Here is a 24,625-nt window from a genome sequence, read left to right as displayed (position 1 = left end):
CTATTTATTGCCTTACCTCCATAACTTGCTACATTTGCACACACTGTATATATATTTTCTGTTGTATTTTTGACTTTATGTTTTTTACCCCATATGTAACTCTGTGTTGTTTTTATCGCACTGCTTTGCTTTATCTTGGCCAGGTCGCAGTTGTAAATGAGAACTTGTTCTCAACTGGCTTACCTGGTTAAATAAAGGTGAAATAAATAAAAAAATAAAAAAATCCCTCATCAATTTATGTAGGCTAAAGTTTGAATTTTTTTTTTTTTAGATTAACAGTATTCTACTCTACCACTCCCACCGCTCCAACGTGAGTGTAAATAAAATGATGCGCGTCTTAATCACAGGCAGACAGCTTAATGCTATTGGTTCGCCGGGGACTTGTACCTGTAAATGGGAGTGCCCATCATCAGGATGAAATGTTCCTTCCTCTGATCCCGAGTAGTAGAGTCTGTTGAAGAATTCGATTGGGAATAACTTCATCAACGTTCCCAGGACTTCCAGCATGCAGCCTATAACGTCGTGGAGCAAGGAGAGAGTGAGCGACTGGCTCAAAGGTAGGCTATATTTGGCGGTTTGTTTTTTGGCAGGTGAGTTTAATTCGGTTTTCACAAAGGTAGCCGTAAATAGAAGCGCCACGAATCCTCTTGGAGGGGAGGGGAAGGGAAGGGAAGGGAAGGGAAGGGGAGGTGTAGGTGGAATGAGGAAGTTAAATTGATAGGGGTCAAGTCTGGTTGATCAGGCTGTAATACACAATTAATTGGTATATAATAAATATAGCCTAGCCGGACACTATTGCCTGCAAAATCGTTTAAATGTTTCTTACGAGCCAGAATGTTAAATACAATTAGGCCTACATTTAAATATACTCTACCGGTTGTATGTGCGGTTTGTCCTTCAAATCCTTGACATTTGAGACAAAGTAGCCACTGAAAAGTATTATTTACCCGACTTTTTAGAGTGCCAGTTGGGATATGGTTCGGTTCGGCTCCAAGTTAAAATTACTTTTATATTGGATATTCGGGTTTTCTCGTCAATCGCTATTAAACAAAACATGCCATGACAATGAACATGTTATATTATTAGGATTGAGAACAATTGACACATTTTGTGTGAATTGTTTTAAATTCGCATTTCAATCTTCAAAAGAAATCTAAAATTCACACAAAAAAATATGTAGATTGTTCTCCATTCTCCCGGATTCAGAATATACAATTTTCATGCCATGCTTGGTTTTACAGGCATTAGTGTCAGGCTATAAACAAATGACTTGTGTATCACAGCCTGATTAATCAGACATTGCCTAATGTCCTTGTGTGTTTTGAAGCCTACTAAATCCACAAGAAGGACAGGTTGACTAAAGCGCAAGTACAGTATATCACTTTCTACATGTATTGATTATGTGGAACTATTGGAATGTGCAGTTTTTTTATTAATTTTTTTAAACCTCTATACCAGGCGGTGTAAGAGGAAGGCCCTAAAAATTGCCAAATGGGTCTAAATTACACCCAAATACTGCAGCCATCATTTTCAGCGAGTAGAAACTAGTCCAGTTACTCAGAAATGCCTCTGACAGTCTGAGAAACTGCCACAATCTGTTATACACAACAGTTCAAGCTTGAATGGGTACGTAGTTCCACACACTTTTTTAATTTGCTTGTAGGCCGTTTTTGTTCATAAGAGCATATTTTCCATATTCAATAATTAGAATGTTCCAAAAATGTCTGCACTGGAGTGATGAATCACACTTCACTATCTGGCAGTCCGATGGACGAATCTGGGTTTGGCAGATGCCAGGAGAACTCTACCAGCCCGAATGCCAACTGTGAAGTGTGGTGGAGGAGGAATAATGGTCTGGGGCTGTTTTTCATGGTTCGGTCTAGGCCCCTTAGTTCCAGTGTAGGGAAATCTTAAACTACAGCTTACAATGATATTCTAGATGATTCTGTGCTTCCAACTTTGTGGCAACAGTTTGGGGAAGGCCCTTTCCTGTTTCAGCATGACAATGCCCCCATGCACAAAGTGAGGTCCATACAGAAATGGTTTGTCGAGATCGGTGTGGAAGAACTTGACTGGCCTGCACAGAGGCCTGACCTCAACCCCATCGAAACACCTTTAGGATGAATTGGAACGCCGACTGTGAGCAAGGCCTAATTGCCCAACATCAGTGCCCGACCTCACTAATGCTCTTGTGGCTGAATGGAAGCAAGTCTCTGCAGCAATGTTCCAACATTGAGTGGAAAGCCTTCCCAGAAGAGTGGAGGCTGTTATAGCAGTAAAGGGGGACCAACTCCATATTAATGCCCATGATTTTGGAATGAGATGTTCGATGAGCAGGTGTCCACATACTTTTGGTCATGTAGTGTATATTGTGGAGACTCTTTTACAGTATTTCACAACAAAGCAGTTATATACTGAACAAAAATATAAACGCAACATGCAACAATTTAAAATATTTTACTGAGTTACAGTTCATATAAGGAAATCAGTCAATTGAAATAAATTCAATAAAGTAATTTCCCATGACTGGAAATACAGATGCATCTGTTGGTCACAGATACCTTAAAAAAAAAGGTAGGGGCGTGGATCAGAAAACCTGTCAGTATCTGGTGTGACCACCATTTGCCTCATGCAGCGCGACACATCTCCTTCAAATAGAGTTGATCAGGCTGTTGATTGTGGCCTGTGGAATGTTGTCCCACTCCTTTTCAATGGCTGTGCGAAGTTGCTGGATATTGGCGGGAACTGGAACAAGCTGTCGTACGCGTCGATCCAGAGCATCCCAAACATGCTCAATGGGTGACGTCTGGTGAGTATGCAGGCCATGGAGGAACTGGGATATTTTCAGCTTCCAGGAATTGTGTACAGATCCTTACGACATGGGGCCGTGCTTTATCATGCTGAAACATGAGGTGATGGCGGCGGATGATTGGTACGACAATGGGCGTCAGGATCTCTGTGCATTCAAATTGCCATCAATAATGAAATTGTGTTCGTTGTCCATAGCTTAATCCTGCTCATACCATAACCCCACCACCACCATGGGACACTCCGTTCACAATGTTGACATCAGCAAACCACTCGCCCACACGACGCCATACACGTGGTCTGCAGTTGAGGCCGGTAGGACGTACATCTAAATTCTCTAAAACGAGGTGGCTTATGGTAGAGAAATTAACATTCAATTTCCTGGCAACAGCTTTGGTGGACATTGCTGCAGTCAGCATGCCAAATCTGTGGATTTGTGTTGTGTGACAAAACAGCACATTTTAAAGTGGCCATTTATTGTCCCCAGCACAAGGTGCACCCCTGTAATAATCATGCTGTTTAATCAGCTTCTTGATATGCCACACCTGTTAGGTGGATGGATTATCTTGGCAAAGGAGAAATGCTCACTAACAGGGATGTAAACAAATGTGTGCACAACAGTGTGGATGACGGATCACCACCTCAAGCTGAACCTCGGCAAGACGAAGCTGCTCTTCCTCCCGGGGAAGGACTGCCCGCTCCATGATCTCGCCATCACGGTTGACAACTCCGTTGTGTCCTCCTCCCAGAGTGCAAAGAACCTTGGCATGACCCTGGACAACACCTAACATCAAAGCGGTGACCCGATCCTGTAGGTTCATGCTCTACAACATTCGCAGAGTACGACCCTACCTTACACAGGAAGCGGCACAGGTCCTAATCCAGGCACTTGTCATCTCCCATCTGGATTACTGCAACTCACTGTTGGCTGGGCTCCCTGCCTGTGCCATTAAACCCCTACAACTCATCCAGAACACTGCAGCCCGTCTGGTGTTCAACCTTCCCAAGTTCTCTCACGTCACCCCGCTCCTCCGCACACTCCACTGGCTTCCAGTTGAAGCCTGCATCTGCTACAAGACCATGGTGCTTGCCTACGGAGCTGTGAGGGGAATGGCACCTCCGTACCGTCAGGCTCTGATCAGTCCCTACACACAAACGAGGGCATTGCGTTCATCCACCTCTGGCCTGCTGGCCCCCCTACCTCTGCGGAAGCACAGTTCCCGCTCAGCCCAGTCAAAACTGTTCGTTGCTCTGGCACCCCAATGGTGGAACAAGCTCCCTCACGACGCCAGGACAGCGGAGTCAATCACCACCTTCCGGAGACACTTGAAACCCCACCTCTTTAAGGAATACCTGGGATAGGATAAAAGTAATCCTTCTACTCTCCCCCTACCCCACCCCCCAAAAAATAAAAAAGATTAAAAAAAATATATATATTTGAAAGTGGTTGTCCCACTGGCTATCATAAGGTGAATGCACCAATTTGTAAGTCGCTCTGGATAAGAGCGTCTGCTAAATGACGAAAATGTAAAAAAAATTGGGCAAAAGGACCAATAGTAGCCAGGTCTGAATGACCTCCACACTCCAGTGACTACTAGACTAGAGCCTCTTGACCCATTGCAGGTTATGGTGACCTGGTCTGAGCTCTGTTACAAAGCTTCAATCAAGCAGAAGTCACTGCCCCTTTACTTTGAGTAGCCTGTGTGTAGTCATGAAAGGAAATGTTATAGGGCAAATCGATGTCTTACGTCAGATAGTGCGACCAATCGGCCTGCACTGTCGGTTGAGGGACGAGCGATGCCTAGGTGTGACACCACCTGTCGGATGACAATGAGGGCAAATAGCATTAATAGATTAATAAACACTAAAAAGGCAAATCCACTCTTTTTGATATAGTAAAAATATAAGAAGACCTTGGCATTTACAGTAGGCTATATGCCATTGGGCTTGTAAAGGGTAGGGTCTTTGCTTGGCTACCCAAACGCCACGCCCACTAACGGTTAATGAAGCGATAGATATAGCAGCGGAATTAAATTCAGTATGAGTTCTCAGGCATAGGCTCTCTCCTCTATCTCCAAGTATGGGAATTAACGTGACAGGTTAGGAGAATGAGGTTAAGTTTAGACTTAGCTAAAATGCTACAAGGAAGCAGCAATGCAAAACGGTCTTGAGTGGCAACCAATCTGCCCAATTGAGTGTTAGGTTTCCAGACACCCACTTACAGTATGTTTATCCTCCCACTTATTTCACAACGCCCACTTTCAGACACACTCCAGGTATTTAGTGTTTTATTCGGATCCCCATTAGCTGTTTCTGAAGCAGCAGCTACTCTTCCTGGGATCCACACAAAACATAAAACATGACATAATACAGAACATCAATAGACAAGAACAGCTCAAGGACAGAACTACACACATTTTAAATTAGAACAATAGAACCAAAAAAAGGTTCTACGGACAGTTACAAACATTCCACAGGAGGTTGGCGGCATCTTAATTGGGGAGGAAGGGCTCGTGGTAATGGCTGGAGTGGTATAGGTGGAATGGCATCAAATACATCAAACACATGGTTTGATGCCATTCCATTGGCTCTGTTCCAGCCATTATTATTAGCCGTTCTCCCCTCAGCATCCTCCACTTACACATACATACATTATTTCATATACATATTTAGGTCAGATAGAGGCGAGGCATTGTGCAGTGAGTTTTTTTTATTTTAAGCAAATGTTGCTGTTTGCTTGAGTTTGCTATTCTATATGCAGTTACCCTTGACTATCTCCTCTATCCCTCTATCATCATGTCTGACTTGAAAGAGAGAAACACCAGGGGGTGCATAATGTCAAAGGGCAGTCCCTGATGTCTTGGCCTTTCATCCAGCTTGGATTGTATGAGGTGCATTCAGTATTGCTATGTTTTCTAATGGTTCAGCAACACATTTTACAACTGTTTCCCATTCAATGATTAGAATGTTCCAAAAAGGTCTGCACTCAATTCATACCATTGCAATATGGTAATAATAGCATTTTGATCATCTTTTGCAATGTAAACAAAGAAAAACATGAACAAAAGAATGTCACTACCCTTGCCCTGTTTTTATGAATTAACTTTACCCTATAGCTAAAATAATACTTCCCACAATAGCCCCTTTTTATTAGGAAAGATTAAAATATATTTCAAAGGCTAGAATTCTGTGCAATCACTCTACTAATCTCAGTTCATTCTGTTATGATCAGCAGAGCACCTGCCAATGTGTAGACCATGTGATTGTGAACATTGTGATATGCTTTTTTGTTTCAGGGAGCAAAAACAGGTAATTATTATAATGGTACTACCGCAACTGGACTTTGTATTTGTATTTATTATGGATCTCCATTAGCTGTTGCCAAGGCAGCAGTTACTCTTCCTGGGGTCCAGCAAAATTAAGGCAGTTACAGTGCATTCGGAAAGTATTCAGACCTCTTGACTTTTTCTATATTTTGTTACGTTACAGCCTTATTCTAATATATATATATATATATATATATATTTTTTTTTACATTTCTCATCAATCTACACACTACCTCATAATGACAAAGCAAAAACAGGTTTTTAGACATTTTGGCAAATCTATATGAAACAAAAAACGGAAATATGACATTTACATAAGTATTCAGACCTTTTACTCAGTACTTTGTTGAAGCACCTTTGGCAGCGATTACAGCCTCGAGTATTCTTGGGTATGACGCTACAAGCTTGGCACACCTGTATTTGGGGAGTTTCTCCCATTCTTCTCTGCATATTCTCTCAAGCTCTGTCAGGTTGGATGGGGAGTGTTGCTGCACAGCTATTTTCAGGTCTCTCCAGAGATGTTAGATCCGGTTCAAGTCCGGGATCTGGCTGGGCCACTCAAGGACATTCAGAGACTTGTCCTGAAGCCACTTCTGCGTTGTCTTGGCTGTGTGCTTAGGGTCGTTGTCCTAAAGGAAGGTGAACCTTCGCCCCAGTCTGAGGTCCTCTGGAGCAGGTTTTCAACAAGGATCTCTCTGTACTTTGCTCTGTTATTCTTTCGCTTGATCCTGACTAGTCTGCCGCTGAAAAACATCCCCATAGCAAGATGCTGCCACCATCATAATTCACCGTAGGGATGGTATTGGCCAGACGTGATGCTTGGCGTTCAGACCAAAGAGCTCAATCTTGGTTTCATCAGACCAGAGAATCTTGTTTCTCATGGTCTGAGTCCTTTAGATGCCTTTTGGCAAACTCCAAGTGGGCTGTCACATGCCTTTTACTGAGGAGTAGCTTCCGTCTGGCCACTCTGTAATATAATATAATACAATACAATATAATATGCCATTTAGCAGACACTTTTATTCAAAGCGACTTAGTCATGTGTGCACATTTTTACGTATGGGTGGTCCCGGAGATCGAACCCACGACCCTGGCGTTACAAGCGCCATGCTCTACCAATTGAGCTACAGAGGACCTCTGTACCATAAAGGCCTGATTGGTGGAGTGCTGCAGAGATGGTTGTTCTTCTGGAAGGTTCTCCCATCTCCACAGAGGAATTCTGGAGCTCTGTCAGAGTGACCATTGGGTTCTTGGTCACCTCCCTGACCAAAGCCCTTCTCCCCCGATTGCTCAGTTTGGCCGGGCGGCCAGCTCTAGGAAGAGTCTTGGTGGATTCAAACTTCTTCCATTTAAGAATGATTAAGGCCACTGTGTTCTTAGGGTCCTTCAATGCTGCAGATATTTTTTGGTACCCTTTCCCAGATCTGTGCCTCGACACAATCCTGTCTTGGAGCGCCATGGACAATTCCTTCGACCTCATGGTTTGGTTTTTGCTCTGACATGCACTGTCAACTGTGGGACATTTTATATAGACAGGTGTGTGCCTTTCCAAATCATGTCCAATCAATTGAATTTACCACAGGTGGACTCTGATCAAGTTGTAGAAACATCTTTCCAAATGTACTGTATATACAGTACAATAAACATTACATTTCACAACAGATTTCACAACACATTAAGTGTGTGCCCTGAGGCCACTACTCTACTACCACATATCAACAACACAAAGTCTATGTGTACGTGTGTGTATAGAGCGTATGTTATTGTGTGTGTGTATGCATGTGTCTGTGCCTGTGTGTGTTTCTTCACAGTCCCCGTTGTTCCATAAGGTGTATTTTTATGTTTTTTAAATCTGATTTTACTTCTTACATGAGTTGTGGAATAGAGTTCCATGTAGTACTGTGCGCCTCCTATAGTCTGTTCTGGACTTGGGGACTGTGAAGAGACCTCTGGTGGCATGTCTTGTGGGGTATGCATCGTGTCTGAGCTGAGCCAGGAGAGATTGTCATGCATATTATTAATGTTTGCTCTCTGTGTACATTCAAGGGCTCCCGAGTGGCGCAGCGGTCTAAGGCACTTAATCTCAGTGCTTGAGGCGTCACTACAGACCCCCTGGTTCGATTCCAGGCTGTATCACAACCGGCCGTGATTGGGAGTCCCATAGGGCGGCGCACAAATTGGCCCAGCGTCGTCCGGGTTTGGCCGGTGTAGGCCGTCATTGTAAATAAGAATTTGTTCTTAACTGACTTGCCTAGTTAAATAAAGGTTAAAAAAAAAATCAATTTTCCTAAGTCCCTCTTTGTGGCACCTGACCACACAACTGGACAGTAGTCCAGGTGCGACAAAACTAGGTCCTGTAGGAACTGCCTTGTTGATAGCGTTGTTAAGAAGGCAGAGAAATGCTTTATTGTAGACAGACCTCTCCCCAGTTTAGCTACTATTGCATCAATATGTTTTGACCATGACAGTTTACAATCCAGGGCTACTCCAAGCAGTTTAGTCTCCTCAACTTGCTCATTTTCCACATTATTTATTACAAGCTTTAGTTGAGGTTTAGTGAATGATTTGTCCCAAATACAATGCTTTTAGTTTTTGAAATATTTAGGACTAACTTATTTCTTGCAACCCATTCTGAAAACTGACTGCAGCTCTTTAAGTGTTGCAGTGACTTCACTTACTGTGGTAGCTGACGTGTATAGTGCTGAAGCATTAGCATACATAGACACGCAGTCTTTACTCCGAGCCAGTGGCAGGTCATTAGTAAATGTTGAAAGAAGTAAGGGTCCTAGACGGCTGCCCTGGGGAATACCTGACAACCTGGATTTTGTTGGAGAGGCTTCCTTTAACCTCTACGGGATCGGTGTCCCGTAAAGGAACGGTTGGTTAGCATGACTGTTGTAAATAACCGCAAACTTTCAAGGACAGAGACATATTCAAATGTAGGAACTGGGTTCTACAGTTTGAACCCCTGCTGTCTCTGGCTCCACACCCACCCCACCCGGCCATCTAGATGTGTAGAAGCTAATGATCCATCATGTATGACATTCCTGGGAGTGTGTAAACTTACATTTTGTATTACCATATCATTTTTTGTATGTTCTCTATAGTTATGTACTTAAATGTATCATTTGACAAATTCGGCACATTTGGGCAGACTTTATACAAAATAGTCCCCTGTAGCTCAGTTGGTAGAGCATGGCGCTTGCAACGTCAGAGTTGTGGGTTCGTTTCCCACGGGGGGCCAGTATGAAAATGTATGCACTCACTAACTGTAAGTCGCTCTGGATAAGAGCGTCTGCTAAATGACTAAAATGTAAAAAATTGCAATGCTTCACTGGATCAATCTGAAACTTTGCACACATACTGCTGCCATCTAGTGGCCAAAATCTCAATTGTGCCTAAACTGCAATATTATATTGTGGCCTTTCTCTTGCATTTCAAAGATGATGAAAGAAAAGGAAATAGTAAACACATGTTTTTTTGTTTGTATTATCTTTGACCATATCTAATGTGTTATATTCTCCTACATTAATTTCACATTTCCACAAACTTCAAAGGGTTTCCTTTCAAATGGTATCAAGAATATGCATATCCTTGCTTCAGGTCCTGAGCTACAGGCAGTTAGATTTGGGTATGTCATTTTAGGTGAAAATTGAAAAAAGGGGCCAATCTTTAAGAGGTTAAAGAACACCCTCTGTGTTCTGTTAGACGGGTAATTCTCCATCCACATTATAGCAGGGGGTGTAAAGCCATAACACATACTTATTTCCTGCAGCAGATTATGATCGATAATGTCAAAGCTGCACTGAAGTCTAACAAAACAGTTCCCACAATCATTTTATTATTAATTTCTCTCAGCCAATCATCAGTCATTTGTGTAAGTGCCATACATGTTGAATGACCTTCACTATAAGGGTGCTGAACAGCTGTTAATTTGTTTACTGTGAAATAGCATTGAATCTGATCAAAACATTTTTTTCCCAATAGTTTACTAAGGGTTGGTTACAGGCTGATTAGTGCTTTGCTATTCTTTGGTAGCGGAATTACTTTTGCTTCCCTCCTGGCCTGAGGGTACACACTTTCCTGTAGAAGAGATGGCAAATAGGAGTGGCAAAATATTGTCCACTATCATCCTCAGTCATTTTCTATCCAAGTTGTCAGACCCAGGTGGCTTGTCATTGTTGATAGACAACAATACTTTTTTCACGTCTTCTACACTCACATTGCGGGATTCTAAATTACGATGCTTGTCTTTTTAATTGTTTGGTCAGTTATGCATGGATGTGTAGGTTCAGAATTTTGTTGTTGACATGTCATGCCTAAATTTGCTAATCTTGCCAATGAGAAAATTATTAAAGTAGTTGGCAATATCAGTGGGTTCTGTGATGAATGAGCCATCTGATTCAATGAATGATGGAGCTGAGTTTGCCTTTTTGCCCAAAATGTCATTTAAGGAGCTCCAAAGTGTTTTACTATCATTCTTTATGTAATTTGTCAGTTTCTTCTTCTTTTTGTTCAGTTTAGTCACATGATTTCTCAAGTTACAGTATGTTTTCCAATCTGCTGTGCAGCCAGACCCTCTCAACCATACCATTTTTCAATTCCTCATCAATCCACTGGGATTTCAGTTTCTTAATGGGTGCATGTTTATTAGTAACTGGAATAAGCAATTTCATAACTGTGTCAAGTGCATCGTCTGGTTGCTCCTCATTACACACCACAGACCAGCACGTGTTTTTTACATCTTCAACATAGGAATCACTACACAACTTATTGTAGCAGTGCGGTCGCTTTTATTTTTTCGTCCTGTGTAAATATCCCGTTTCTTGTTTTTTTTTTGTCTATATTTCTCAATTTTTTACTTTCATTCTTTAACTAAATATACTTTCCTGCAACCCGCCTCACCCAACGTGGAAAGGATTCTATTATTTCTTTATAACTTTCATCAAGAACCGTAAGCTGAAAATAGTGGCTACCTGTTATTAGTCACCGTTAGCGTCTTCACCATTGTCCGTGGCCTACACTATCCACCAGCCAGCTCTAGCTCTAGCCTGGACAATTCGTCGGCCAGTCTGCACAGCGTGCTATCGACCCAGCGTGCTATCGACCCAGAGCTTATTGGACTTTCTGCCGGAATCACTGGACCCTAGCGCCGGATCATCACAAACAGCTAGCTAGCTGCAACCTGTTGTTGGCTGATTACCATTACCATTGCCCTATAGCAAGCACCAGTTAGCCTTGAGCTAGCCTCAGGCCCATCTCCCGGCTATCTACCTCTCTGTCAACCGGACGGGACCTCCTAGTGTTGACACTGAGCCCCGCCGATCCAACACGACTGGTTTGCCGACGAAATAGTCTGATGTGGTTTCAACAGGCTTCCCGTTGCGACGACCACGAAGATCCATCTGCCAGCCCCGGCCCGCTAGCACACGCAAACTACAACTGTGCTCCCTGCTAGCTGTACTGAAGCACCAATTTGAACTGCTCTCGGACTCACATATTGCTGTTCACTGGACCTTATGATCACTCAGCTGCACAGCTGATGCCTGCTGGACTGTTCCTTTACAAGGTACCCTGTCCTGTTTATTCTTAGCCCAAACGTTATCGCTATTTCCAGTTGTGTCTTAGCTCTCTCTAATAACACATGTGACTGCTTTATGCCTCTCTCCCATGTCAATTATGCCTTGCCTATTGCTGTTTGGGTTAGTTCTTATTATACAATTTCAATGTAGAACCCCTAGTCCCTCTCAAACTGCCTCATATAGTTCCTTTGTTCCTCCCCCCATACACGCCGAGACCGGCTCAATCGATGCCTCCAATGACGCTATCTCTTTCATTGTTACCCAACGCTTAGGGTTACCTGAACTGTACTCATATCCTTCCATATCCTTTTCTGTACATAATCCCCTGAATCTTTTCTACAACGCCCGGAGAACTGCCCCCTTTATTCTATGTACCCAACGCACTAGAAGACCAGTTCTTAAAGCCTTTAGTCGTATCCTTATTCTAGTCCTCCTCTGTTCCTCTGGTGATGTAGAGGCTAACCCAGGCCCTGCAGCCCCCAGTATCACTCCTACTCCCCAGGAGCTATCATTTGTTGACTTCTGTAACCGTAAAAGTCTTGGTTTTCTGCACATAAATATCAGAAGCCTCCTTCCTAAGTTTGAGTTATTCACTGCGTTAGCACACTCCGCCAACCCTGATGTTCTAGCAGTGTCTGAATCCTGGCTTAGGAAGGCCACCAAAAATTCTGAAATTTCCATCCCCAACTATAACATTTTCCGTCTAGATAGAACTGCCAAAGGGGGTGGAGTTGCAATCTACTGTAGAGATAGCCTGCAGAGCTCCATCATACTATCCAGGTCTGTGCCCAAACAGTTTGAGCTTCTACTTCTAAAAATCCACCTTTCCAGAAATAAATCTCTCACTGTTGCCGCTTGCTACAGACCCCCCTCAGCCCCCAGCTGTGCCCTGGACACCATATGTGAATTGATTGCCCCCCATCTATCCTCAGAGTTCGTACTGCTTGGTGACCTAAATTGGGATATGCTTAACACCCCGGCCATCCTACAATCTAAACTAGATGCCCTCAATCTCACACAAATTATCAACGAACCTACCAGGTACAACCCTAAATCCGTAAACATGGGTACCCTCATAGATATCATCCTGACTAACTTACCCTCTAAATACACCTCCGCTGTCTTCAACCAGGATCTCAGCGATCACTGCCTTATTGCCTGCGTCCGTAACGGGTCCGCGGTCAAACGACCACCCCTCATCACTGTCAAACGCTCCCAAAAACACTTCAGCGAGCAGGCCTTCCTAATTGACCTGGCCCAGGTATCCTGGATGGATATAGATCTCATTCCGTCAGTAGAGGATGCCTGGTTGTTCTTTAAAAGTAATTTCCTCTCAATCTTAAATAGACATGCCCCATTCAAAAAATACAGAACTAAGAACAGATATAGCCCCTGGTTCTCCTCAGACTTGACTGCCCTTGACCAGCACAAAAACATCCTGTGGCGTACTGCATTAGCATCAAATAGCCCCCGCGATATGCAACTTTTCAGGGAAGTTAGGAACCAATATACACAAGCAGTTAGGAAAGCAAAGGCTAACTTTTTCAAACAGAAATTTGCATCCTGTAGCACTAACTCCAAAAAGTTTTGGGACACTGTAAAGTCCATGGAAAATAAGAGCACTTCCTCCCAGCTGCCCACTGCACTGAGGCTAGGAAACACTATCACCACCGATAAATCTACAATAATTGAGAACTTCAACAAGCATTTTGCTACGGCTGGCCATGCTTTCCACCTGGCTACCACTACCCCGGCCTCCAGCTCTGCACCCTCCGCTGCAACTTGCCCATGCCCCCCCCGCTTCTCCTTCACACAAATCCAGACAGCTGATGTTCTAAAAGAGCTGCAAAATCTGGACCCCTACAAATCATCTGGGCTAGACAATCTGGACCCTTTCTTTCTAAAACTAGCCGCCGAAATTGTCGCAACCCCTATTACTAGCCTGTTCAACCTCTCTTTCGTAACGTCTGAGATCCCCAGAGATTGGAAAGCTGCCGCGGTCATCCCCCTCTTCAAAGGGGGTGACACTCTAGATCCAAACTGTTACAGACCCATATCCATCCTGCCCTGCCTTTCAAAAGTTTTTGAAAGCCAAGTCAACAAACAGATCACCGACCATTTCGAATCCCACCGTACCTTCTCCGCTATGCAATCCGGTTTCCGAGCTGGTCATGGGTGCACTTCAGCCACGCTCAAGGTCCTAAACGATATTATAACCGCGATCGATAATAGACAGTACTGTGCAGCCGTTTTCATTGACCTGGCCAAGGCTTTCGACTCTGTCAACCACCGCATTCTTATTGGCAGACTAAATAGCCTTGGTTTCTCAAATGACTGCCTCGCCTGGTTCACCAACTACTTCTCAGATAGAGTTCAATGTGTCAAATCGGAGGGCCTGTTGTCTGGACCTATGGCAGTCTCTATGGGGGTGCCACAGGGTTCAATTCTTGGGCCAACTCTTTTCTCTGTGTATATCAATGACGTCGCTCTTGCTGCTGGTGACTCTCAGATCCACCTCTACGCAGACGACACCATTTTGTATACATCTGGCCCTTCATTGGACACTGTGTTAACAAACCTCCAAACGAGCTTCAATTCCATACAACACTCCTTCAGTAGCCTCCAACTGCTCTTAAACACTAGTAAAACTAAATGCATGCTCTTCAACCGAACGCTGCTTGCACCCGCCCACCCGACTAGAATCACTACTCTAGACGGGTCTGACCTAGAGTATGTGGACAACTACAAATATCTAGGTGTCTGGTTAGACTGTAAACTCTCCTTCCAGACTCACATTAAGAATCTCCAATCCAAAGTTAAATCTAGAATCGGTTTCCTATTTCGCAACAAAGCCTCCTTCACTCATGCTGCCAAACATGCCCTCGTAAAACTGACTATCCTACCGATCCTTGACTTCGGCGATGTCATTTACAAAATAGCCTCCAACACTCTACTCAGCAAATTGGATGTAGTCTATCACAGTGCCATCCGTTTTGTCTCCAAAGCCCCATATAATACCCACCACTGTGACCTGTACGCTCTTGTTGGCTGGTCCTCACTACATATTCGTCGCCAAACCCACTGGCTCCAGGCCATCTATAAATCACTGCTAGGCAAATCCCCGCCTTATCTTAGCTCATTGGTCACCATAGCAACACCCACCCGTAGTCTGCGCTCCAGCGGGTATATCTCACTGGTCATCCCCAAAGCCAACACCTCCTTTGGCCGCAATTCCTTCCAGTTCTCTGCTGCCAATGACTGGAACAAATTGCAAAAATCTCTGAAGCTGGAGACTCTTATCTCCCTCACTAACTTTAAGCATCAGTTGTCAGAGCACCTTACCGATCACTGCACCTGTACACAGCCCATCTGAAATTAGCCCGCCCAACTACCTCATCCCTATATTGTTATTTATTTTGCTCATTTGTACCCCAGTATCTCTATTTGCACATCATCTCTTGCACATCATTCCAGTGTTAATACTAAATTGTAATTATTTTGCACTATAGCCTATTTTATTGCCTTACCTCCATAACTTGCTAAATTTGCACACTGTATATTATATGTATGTCTGTTGTATTTTTGACTTTGTTTTGTTTTACCCCATATGTAACTCTGTGTTGTTTTTATCGCACTGCTTTGCTTTATCTTGGCCAGGTCGCAGTTGTAAATGAGAACTTGTTCTCAACTGGTTTACCTGGTTAAATAAAGGTGAAATAAAAAAATAAAATGACTTGTACACTATGTTACTTTGGAACTTTGGTTTTCCTAGATATGGCTGCAATATTATGATCACTACATCCAAAGGATTTGTAGCAGATTTCTGCAGCATTAGTAAAGATGTACTCAATACATGTGGATGAATTCATTCCTGTGCTGTTTGGAAATACCCTTGTAGGCTGACTGATAACCTGAACCAGGTAGCAGGCACTGGTTACAGTTTGAAGTATTTCTTGAGTGGGCAGCTTGATGGAAGCCAGTCAATATTTAGGTCACCCATAAAATGTCCTCTGTTATCACATTTATCAAGCATTTCACACACTGTTAGCACTTTGGTCTATAGCAGCTTCCCACAAGAATGGGCTTTAGGTGAGGCAGGTGAACCTGTAGCCATATTATTTCAACAGCATTTGACATGAGATCCTCTCTAAGCTTTACAGGAATATGACTCTGAACACAAATGGCAACACCTCCACCATTGGCATTCCTGTCTCTTCTGAAGAGGTTGAAACCATGTATTGCTACCACTGTATCATCAAAAGTATTATCTGAGTTTCAGAGAAAGTCAATATATGTTATCTGTTCCTAGCAAGTTATCGATTTCATGAACCTTGTTCCTTAGCCAACATATGTTAATGTGGGCAATTTTTAGCACTTTTTTTAGGATTCTTGATTGATAAGCCTCCCAGTAAAGCAATAAAAACAGAGGGAGACATGATAGTGATATTTGTGTTTCAGCTGGTAGTGCAGGGTGAACTGCACACAGTGGACTTCCTACTAGGGCAAACCGCGAACAGTATAACTCAGGTTCATAGGTGCGAGATTACTGCATACAACAGCTGTAGGATCGACAGAGACATTCAGGGGAGTTAGAGGGACATAAATTAGGTTACTTACATTATGACTGCCAACGCCCCTTGGACAATGTACACTAGCGCTACGACAACTCAGCGACACAATGGTAGGGATTATCTGAGCAGGGCTTGGGTTACTGATAAGTAATTGTCTCAACGCAGCCTTGAAATGCGCAGACAGGGTCCAGGAGCCAAGATGATTTGGATTGACTCTGTCATTCCTGTAGAGCATCTTCTGTTTCCAAAAGATGTCAAAGTTATTTCTAAAAGTTATGCCAACAGAGCTACAGTAGTCTTTCAGCCAGGTGTGTAATGCCAGTAGTCTGCTGAATCTTTCACAGCCACGGCCCAGTGACGTTACCGGGCCTGAAATACAGTAATTGGCCGCTTTTTTTTAATCTTTCAGAGCTAGAATCAGTTCTTTTAAAATAAATGTTCAGCTATTCCAAGCTAGCCTTACTAATGTCGTTTGACCCCACATGGACTACAGCAGTGTCAGCCCCTAGCAGCTGTGGTAGAATGGTAGGAAGCAGCCTTGTAATGTCCTGTGTTCGTGACCCAGGGTAGCACAGGGCTTTTGCCCCGGGAATATAGATGTTTCTCACCATAGAGCTGCCGATGACGACAGCTGGTGAGTTTGATGATAACGGTGATGATGATGATGACCATGACAATGCTGTTGTGATGAGATGAACATGATGAAATGGATGAGGATGATGGGGAACACTTTATTTGAGGGTCTGCTTTCTTATATTAAAAACATGATGACTATTTATTAATAATGTGATACGCTACATAGATCGATAGATGTATAAGGACTGTTGGTTAAATAAACATGTATCCCAGTGTTTCCTGGTCCTGGGGACCTAGCCTGACGACTCATATTAAATTATTCCGCTGCTCTGTCATTCACTACATACTTTAGTCTGAGACTTCCATCATTTAAGTTGTTTGTGGGGATGAGGGGCACGAGGGACTTTCTGGCCCAACCCATCGGTTTCTAGACCAATCAGACAGCCCCGAATGTATTCGCATTTGGTCAAGGGTCAGGGAGGTACTCGGCTCCAGACTCATTGCAGAGAAGAAACTAACGTCCGTGGGCGTGGCGTAACGTTTGACCGGAGCAAGGACTCTGTGTAGCCAGGAAACTGAGGACCCAAAATGGTGCCTATTTTAGTTTTTGCCCTGTAGGTTTGATGATGAGTTGAATGAAGTGTGTTAGTGGACATTTATTGTTTGTGTCCTTCCACTAAGGCAACTGCACATTTGTCACTTCTGTTAATAAAAGCTTGAAAAATTATGATTATTCATGTGTGGTCGCTCTCTCTCCAGGTCTGGACACCCCTCTCCAGCAGTACCCCTTCAAAGAGTGGCAGGTGACTGGGTTGGACCTGCTGCAGCTCTCCTCCCAGGACCTGGAGCGGCTGGGCGTCCACAAGATCAGCCACCAGGAGCTCATCCTCGAGGCTGTGGAGAAGCTCTGCTCCCTGGTGAGACCCGGGCTGCTGCTCCCTAGGGGCTGGAGGGCTCATAGATTGATAGAAGGCCCAAGTTTTTATTAAATTTTTTTCTGGTTGGAAGATTTCCGGAATAAACAGGGAACCCGAAATCCTCCTACCAGGATTTCTGGAAAACGTAGGAATTTGGGGGAAAGTTACCGGCATTTTTGGTTGATCAAATAAAATTTGATTTGTCACAACTGGTGTAGACTTTACCATGAAATGCTTGCTGACGAGCCCTTCCCAATGATGCACAGTTTAAAAATAAAATACACAAGAATGGAGCTATATACAGGGAGTACCAGTACCAGATCAATGTGCAGAGGTACAAGGTATTTGAGGTAGATATGTACATGAAGGCAGGGTAAAGTGACTACACATCAGGATAGATAATAATAAGGTATTTGAGGTAGATATGTACATGAAGGCAGGGTAAAGTGATTAGGCATCAGGATAGATACCAGTAAAATAAAGAACCAAGTAGCAGCAGCAAATTATGAGTGTAAAAGTGTGTGTGTGTTTTGTGTTGTCGTTATGCATGCGTGTGTGTGGTCAGTGCAAGATCGAGTCAGTGCAGATAGTTTGGGTACCAATAATTGACTATTTAGCAGTCTTATAGCTTGGGGGTAGAAGCTGTCTCTGAGCCTGTTGGTCCGAGAGCCGATGCTCCGGTACCGTTTGCCAGACAGTAGCAGAGTGAACAGTCTATGGCTTGGGTGGTTGGAGTCTTTGGCAATTTTTTGGGCCTTCCTCTGACACCGCCTGATATAGAGGTCCTGGATGTACATGGGCTGTCCGCACCACTCTCTGTTGCTGTCAAGGGTGGTGCATTTGCCATACCAAGCGGTGATGCAGCCAGTCAAGATGCTGTCGATGGTGCAGCTGTAGAACATTTTGAGAATCCGAGGACCCATGCCAAATATTTTCAGCCTCCCGAAGGGGAAAACGCGCTGCTGTGCCCTCTTCACGACTGTGTGTGGACCATGTTAAGTCCTTAGTGATGTGGACGCCAAGGAACTTGACGCTTTCAACCCGTACCACAACAGCCCAGTCGATGTTGATGGGGGCGTGATCTCCCCTCTTTCTCCTATAGTCCACGATCAGCTCCTTTGTCTTGCTGACGTTGAGGGAGAGGTTGTTGTCCTGGCACCACACTGCTAAGTCTCTGACCTCCTCCCTGTAGGCTGACTCATCAGCGACGGTGATCAGGCCTACCTCCGTCGTGTCGTCAGCAAACTTGATGATGGTGTTGGAGTCAGGAGGGGACTAAGCACAAACCCCTGAGGGGCCCACGTGTTGCGAGTAAGCGTGGCAGAGGTGTTGTTGCCTACCCTCACCACCTGGGGCCGGCCCATCAGGAAGTCCAGGATCTAGTTGCAAAGGGAGGGGTTCAGTCCAGGGTCCCTAGCTTGGTGATGAGCTTGGAGGGGACTACGGTGTTGAACACTGAGCTGTAGTCTATGAACAGCATTCTCACATAGTTATTGCCCTTCTTGTCCAGGTGGGAGAGGGTAGTGTGAAGTGCATTTGAGATTGCGTGGATCTGTTGGGGCAATATGCGAATTGGAGGGGGTCTAGGGTGTCTGGGATGATGGTGTCATGACCAGCCTTTCAAGGCACTTCATAATTACAGATGTAAGTACTACAGGGCGATAGTCATTTAGGCAGGTTACCTTGGAGCTCTTTGGAACAGGGACAATGGTGGTCATCTTGAAACATGTTGAGATTATAGACTGGGAGAGCTGGTCTGCGCATGTTTTGAGAACACGCCTTGGTATTCAGTCTTGTGATTGCTAACCTGTTTTAAGCGTTTTGCTCAGGGCCTCCCGAGTGGCGCAGCGGTCTAAGGCACAGCATCGCAGTGCTAGAGGCGTCACTACAGATCCGGGTTCGATCCCGGGCTGTGTTCCAGCCGGCCGCGACCGGGAAACCCATGAGGCGGCACACAATTGGACCAGCGTCATCCGGGTTAGGGGAGGGTTTGGCCGGCTGGGATGTCCTTATCCCATCGCGCTCTAGCGACTCCTTGTGGCAGCTGGTCGCATGCACGCTGACTTCGGTCGCCAGCTGTACAGTGTTTCCTCCGACACATTGGTGCAGCTGGTTTCCAGGGTAAGCGAGCAGTGTGTCAAGAAGCAGTGCGGCTTGGCGGGGTCGTGTTTTGGAGGACGCAAGGCTCTCGACCTTTGCCTCTCCCGAGTCCGTACGGGAGTTGCAGCGATGGGACAAGACTGTAACTACCAATTTGGATATCACGAAAAAGGGGTAAAAAGTACCAAAATAATAATAATTTTAAAATGCGTTTTGCTCACACCGGCCATAGAGAGCGAGATCACACAGTCATCCAGAAAAACAGGGGCTTTTACGTAAGGCACAGTGTTGTATTCCTCGAAGCGAGCATAAAAAGCATTTAGCTCGTTTGGGAGTTCTGCATCGCTGGGCAACTCATGGCTGGTTTTCTCTTTGTAATCCGGTATTTTCTGCAAGCCCTGCCACATACGATGAGTGTCGGAGCCGGTGTAATAGGATTCCACCTTCCTCCTATATTCTCCTTTTGCATGTTTGATGTCTCGTCGTAGCGGGCTTTCATTTATGTGTCCATGTCCGTGTTCCTTGTAAGCGGTAGCTCTAGCCTTTAGCCCAGCACCGATATTGCCTGTAATCGATGGTTTTTGGTTTGGATGCATTCTTATAGTCACTGTGGGGATGACATCATCTATGCACTTATTAATGAAGCCTGTGACTGTTGTGGTAAACTCCTCAATGCTATCGGATGAATCCCGGAATATATCCCAATCTGTACTAGCAAAACAGTCTGCTTCATCTGACCACTTCTGTATTGAGCGCTTCACTGGTACTTCCTGTTTTGAGCTTTTGTTTGTAGGCAGGAGAATGGAGTCATGGTCAGATATGCCGAATGGAGGCTGAGGGATGGCCTTGTATACGTTTCTGTGGGTAGAATAAAAATAGTCTGGAGTTTTAGCGCCCCCTAGTGGCGCAGGAGACGTGTTGTTAGAAGTGAGGTAGGACGGTTTTGTCTCCCCGCGTTAAAGTTTCCGCCCACCAGAAACGCTGCGACTGGGTGAGCGGTGTCTTGTTTGTTTATGGCCCCATACAGTTCATTGAGTGCCAGAGTGGTGTTGGCTTGTGGAGGGATGTAGACAACCGTGATAATTACAGATAACAACTCTCTTGGTAGATAAAAGGGTCTGCAGCTTACCATGAGCTATTCTATATCAGGTGAGCAAAAGCTGGAGATTTACTTCACACTGAAAGCAGCACACCAGTTGTTATTTAGGAAAAAACACACTCCACCTCCTTTCGACTTCCCCGAAGCCGCCGTCCGATCCTGTCGCTGCATGGAGAATCCACTGAGTACTACGTGCATAGCGTCATCATCCAGCCACGGTTCAGTAAGACATATAATATTGCAGCTTTTCAAGACTCTCGAACGGAGCTCATCCATCTTATTCTCGAGTGACTGGACATTTGCCAACAGAACAGGGGGAGCGCCGTTCATTTTCACCAGGACTCCACCTCGTCTCCCGCGTCTACGCCTGCAGCATTTTGGTAGCCCATGGAACAAACGAATAGGTACCGGTATGAACAGCTGAGTCGGAGTTGAAGTCACATATGAAGTCAAAATCAATGTTAGCAACTGTCGATCTGATGTCCAGAAGTGCTTGGCGGTCATATGTGATAATAGTATGAACTTGTACAAAAAAAGTCAAGATAAACATGATAAGTCACTATATAACAAAGGGTTGGAACTCTCCGTCGGCGTCATCTTGGGCAGAGAACTCATTCCAGGAGATTATAAAAGTATTTCGACTACGTTTGCATTTCATGTAATTTAATCAGGAATTAGAAAAATTTCCCCAAAACAGCTTTACTGCTTGCCAGGAGGTAATGGTTATTTGTGGGAGGAGGAGAAGATTGGGAGGGTTCAGGATTTCACAGCCAATCTGCCATTGACAGCACAATGCATCCCATAGGGCGGTGCACAATTGGCCCAGCATCGTCCAGGTTTGGCCGGTGTAGGCCGTCATTGTAAATAAGAATTTATTCTTAACTGACTTGCCTAGTTAAATAAAGGTAAAAAAATAAAATAAATATAATAATATGTAATTAACATTTCTCAAGTTAGGATTCAGCCCAGAGAGATCATTTCCAATAGACGATACTTCACATTCTTCTTGGGTTCTATAGTAGGCTAATATTGTCGGTACAGCGTGTGCACAGAATGTCGAGCAATAGAGAGACCTTGAGCCGAGTGGAGAAGAAGAACACAAGTGCTTCAATGTGAAGTTCTTTTTCATTCTCGTTTGGGCAAAAACTGTAGCAGTATCAGAAACACAGATCTGGGGCTGTACCAGCCAAAAATAAGTAACTGGTTTTATTTTAACCTTTTCAAGTCCCCCTCTGACATTCACCAACTGCCATTTACAGATTACAGCAGAGGGTTGAGTTATTAAATTCAGGCTTCATCTGATGTTTGATTGTTCTCTCAATATATTTATCTCTTTAATTCCCCATGTCTTCCATTCTCTCACTCTGTACGTTTTTCCCAAATTAAATTGTCTCTGCTCTCCTCCCTCCATCCCTTGCTTTTTCTCTCGCCACAAACTTTCTGTGGACTCAGTCTCATGACACTAATGTAAACAGAGGACACGTTTCTGTGTTTCACCGCTTCCAAGTTTCAACATGCTTTTGTTTCCCCTGGGAGGATTAATTAAATCGAAGGGATGGTGCCGGGGCCTGTGGGTTTGAGTGGCGTAACCGCGGACGTCAGGCCGGGGCTAAGCCGTTGATCTGCTTGTAATAGTCTGCTTTAAAAATAACTGAGTAACAGGGGGTTTCTGCCCTTCATTAATTAATGAAGTGGTCTCAGAGTGGGAGTGCTGATCTGGGATCAGGTCCCCCCCTGTCCATGTAATGCTATTCATTATGATCTAAAAGGCAAAGCTGATCCTAGTTCAGCACTCCTACTCATTATGAATACTGGCCCTGGTCTTTCCTGTGGTCTGAATGGCCCCAGCAGCATGTAGTGACTAAAGGTCTGATCAGGTGCTGGGTGCTATTAACTGTAATACCGTAATGGCTTATGGTAAGCTTACCGGAGGGAAATGTTATGAACTACAAAGGACTCCTATTGAGATTTATAGCTGCTGTGTGTGTGTGTGTGTTGGGGGGAGATGAGTGTGTGTGTGCGCGCACGCTAACGTGCGTGAGTGTGTTCTGTCTCGTTTCTAAGTGTGTGTGTGCATGGAGATCTCTGGAGTGTACATCCTTGAGTGTGTGCTGACATAGGAACAACTGGTCAGACACCCCATAATTACCATCTACTGTATTGAAATATCCATAAAACATTAATGAACACTTCCTAATGGTTGATTTTGTTTTCTGTTGGTCATGTGACCACGTCCTTAATCACAGAGCTATACAACACACATCTCTTGACCATATGACCATAAGTGTGTGTGGTGGTAGGGGGTGTATTTGTGTGTGTGTGCAGACAAATTACCAGCTCCTTGAAAGTGTGAAAAGACAGTAATGACTGTCCTTCATTATGAGGCCATCCACCGTCTATTCTTCTTCCCCAGATTGTATTTTAAAAAAAATACATACAGACATGTGCATTCGGAAAGTATTCAGACCCCTTGACCTTTTCCATGTTTTGTTACGTTACAGCTTTATTCTAAAATGTATTACATTGTTTTTTTCCCCCTCATCAATCTACACATATACCCCATAATGACAAAGCAAAAACTGTTTTTTCAGAAATCTTTGCAAATGTATTAAAAATAGAAAATAAAAATATGCCATTTACATAAGTATTCAGACCCTTTACGCAGTACTTTGTTGAAGTGGGCTGTCATGTGCCTTTTTAGTGAGGAGTGGCTTCTGTCTGGCCACTCTTCCATAAAGGCCTGATTGGTGGAGTGCTGCAGAGATGGTTGTCTTTCTGGAAAGTTCTCCCATCTCCACAGAGGAGCTCTGTCAGAGTGACCATCAGGTTCTTGGTCACCTCCCTGACCAAGGCCCTTCTCCCCCGATTGCTCAGTTTGGCCGGGCGGCCAGCTCTAGGAAGAGTCTTAGTGGTTCCAAACTTCTTCCATTTAAGAATGGAGGCCACTGTGTTCTTGGCGACCTTCAATGCCCTTCCCCAGATCTGTGCCTCGACACAATCCTGTCCCGGAGCTCTACGGACAATTCCTTCGACCTCATGGCTTGGTTTTTGCTCTGACAACTGTGGGACCTTTATATAGACAGGTGTGTGCCTTTTCAAATCATGTCCAATCAGTTGAATTTACCACAGGTGGACTCCAATCAAGTTGTAGAAACATCTCAAGGATGACCAATGGAAACAGGATGCACCTGAGCTCAATTTTGAGTTTCATAGCAAAGGGTCTGAATACTTATGTAAATAAGGTATTTCTGTTTTTTATTTTGTAATATTTGCAAAAATCTCTAAACCTGTTTTTGCTTTGTCATTATGGGGTATTGTGTGTAGATTGATGAGGAAAAAAATTAGGCGTATGTCGCGCATCACTACTTCACAGGAGAGCCATTTGAACATAAACTTTTTTTTAAATCAAATGCGTTTTTTGGCAGAAATGCCTTCTGGAACATGTGAAGTGCCTTAATAACAACCTTGTATGCCATCTGTAAATACGAATAAAATTGTTAAATTACGAGCCTAGTTGGTTTAGCCATGGAAGAAGAGAGGAACCTTCTCGCTAGCCATGATTGGCTGAGATAATGGATGGGCTGGACATGCCGAGAGATGAGTTCGGATTGGTCTGCCTTGTATAACGCTTCTGTCTATAACATGA

General features: G+C 44.2%; 1 protein-coding gene across 2 annotated transcripts in view; it reads left to right on the top strand.

Moving 5' to 3' along the window:
* The first annotated feature begins 413 nt into the window (after window positions 1-413).
* The window catches only part of LOC311145978 (connector enhancer of kinase suppressor of ras 1-like), a 91,427-nt gene continuing 67,215 nt past the window's right edge, over window positions 414-24,625 (top strand). Inside the window, exons 1-2 of one of the 2 annotated variants that reach the window (XM_084182391.1) lie at window positions 414-557; window positions 17,623-17,780. In XM_084182391.1, the coding sequence (XP_084038517.1) occupies window positions 506-557; window positions 17,623-17,780 (210 nt within the window). In that variant the 5' untranslated portion in view covers window positions 414-505. The remainder of the gene's footprint in view (window positions 558-17,622; window positions 17,781-24,625) is intronic. The other variant, XM_084182390.1, reaches the window with a different exon arrangement.

Source organism: Coregonus lavaretus (genome assembly GCF_964263955.1).
Source record: "Coregonus lavaretus genome assembly, chromosome: 18".
In the NCBI taxonomy this organism is placed as follows: Eukaryota; Metazoa; Chordata; class Actinopteri; order Salmoniformes; family Salmonidae; genus Coregonus; species Coregonus lavaretus.
The sequence above is the reverse complement of the archived record's forward strand: the minus strand, read 5'-3'. Positions and strand labels throughout refer to the sequence as shown.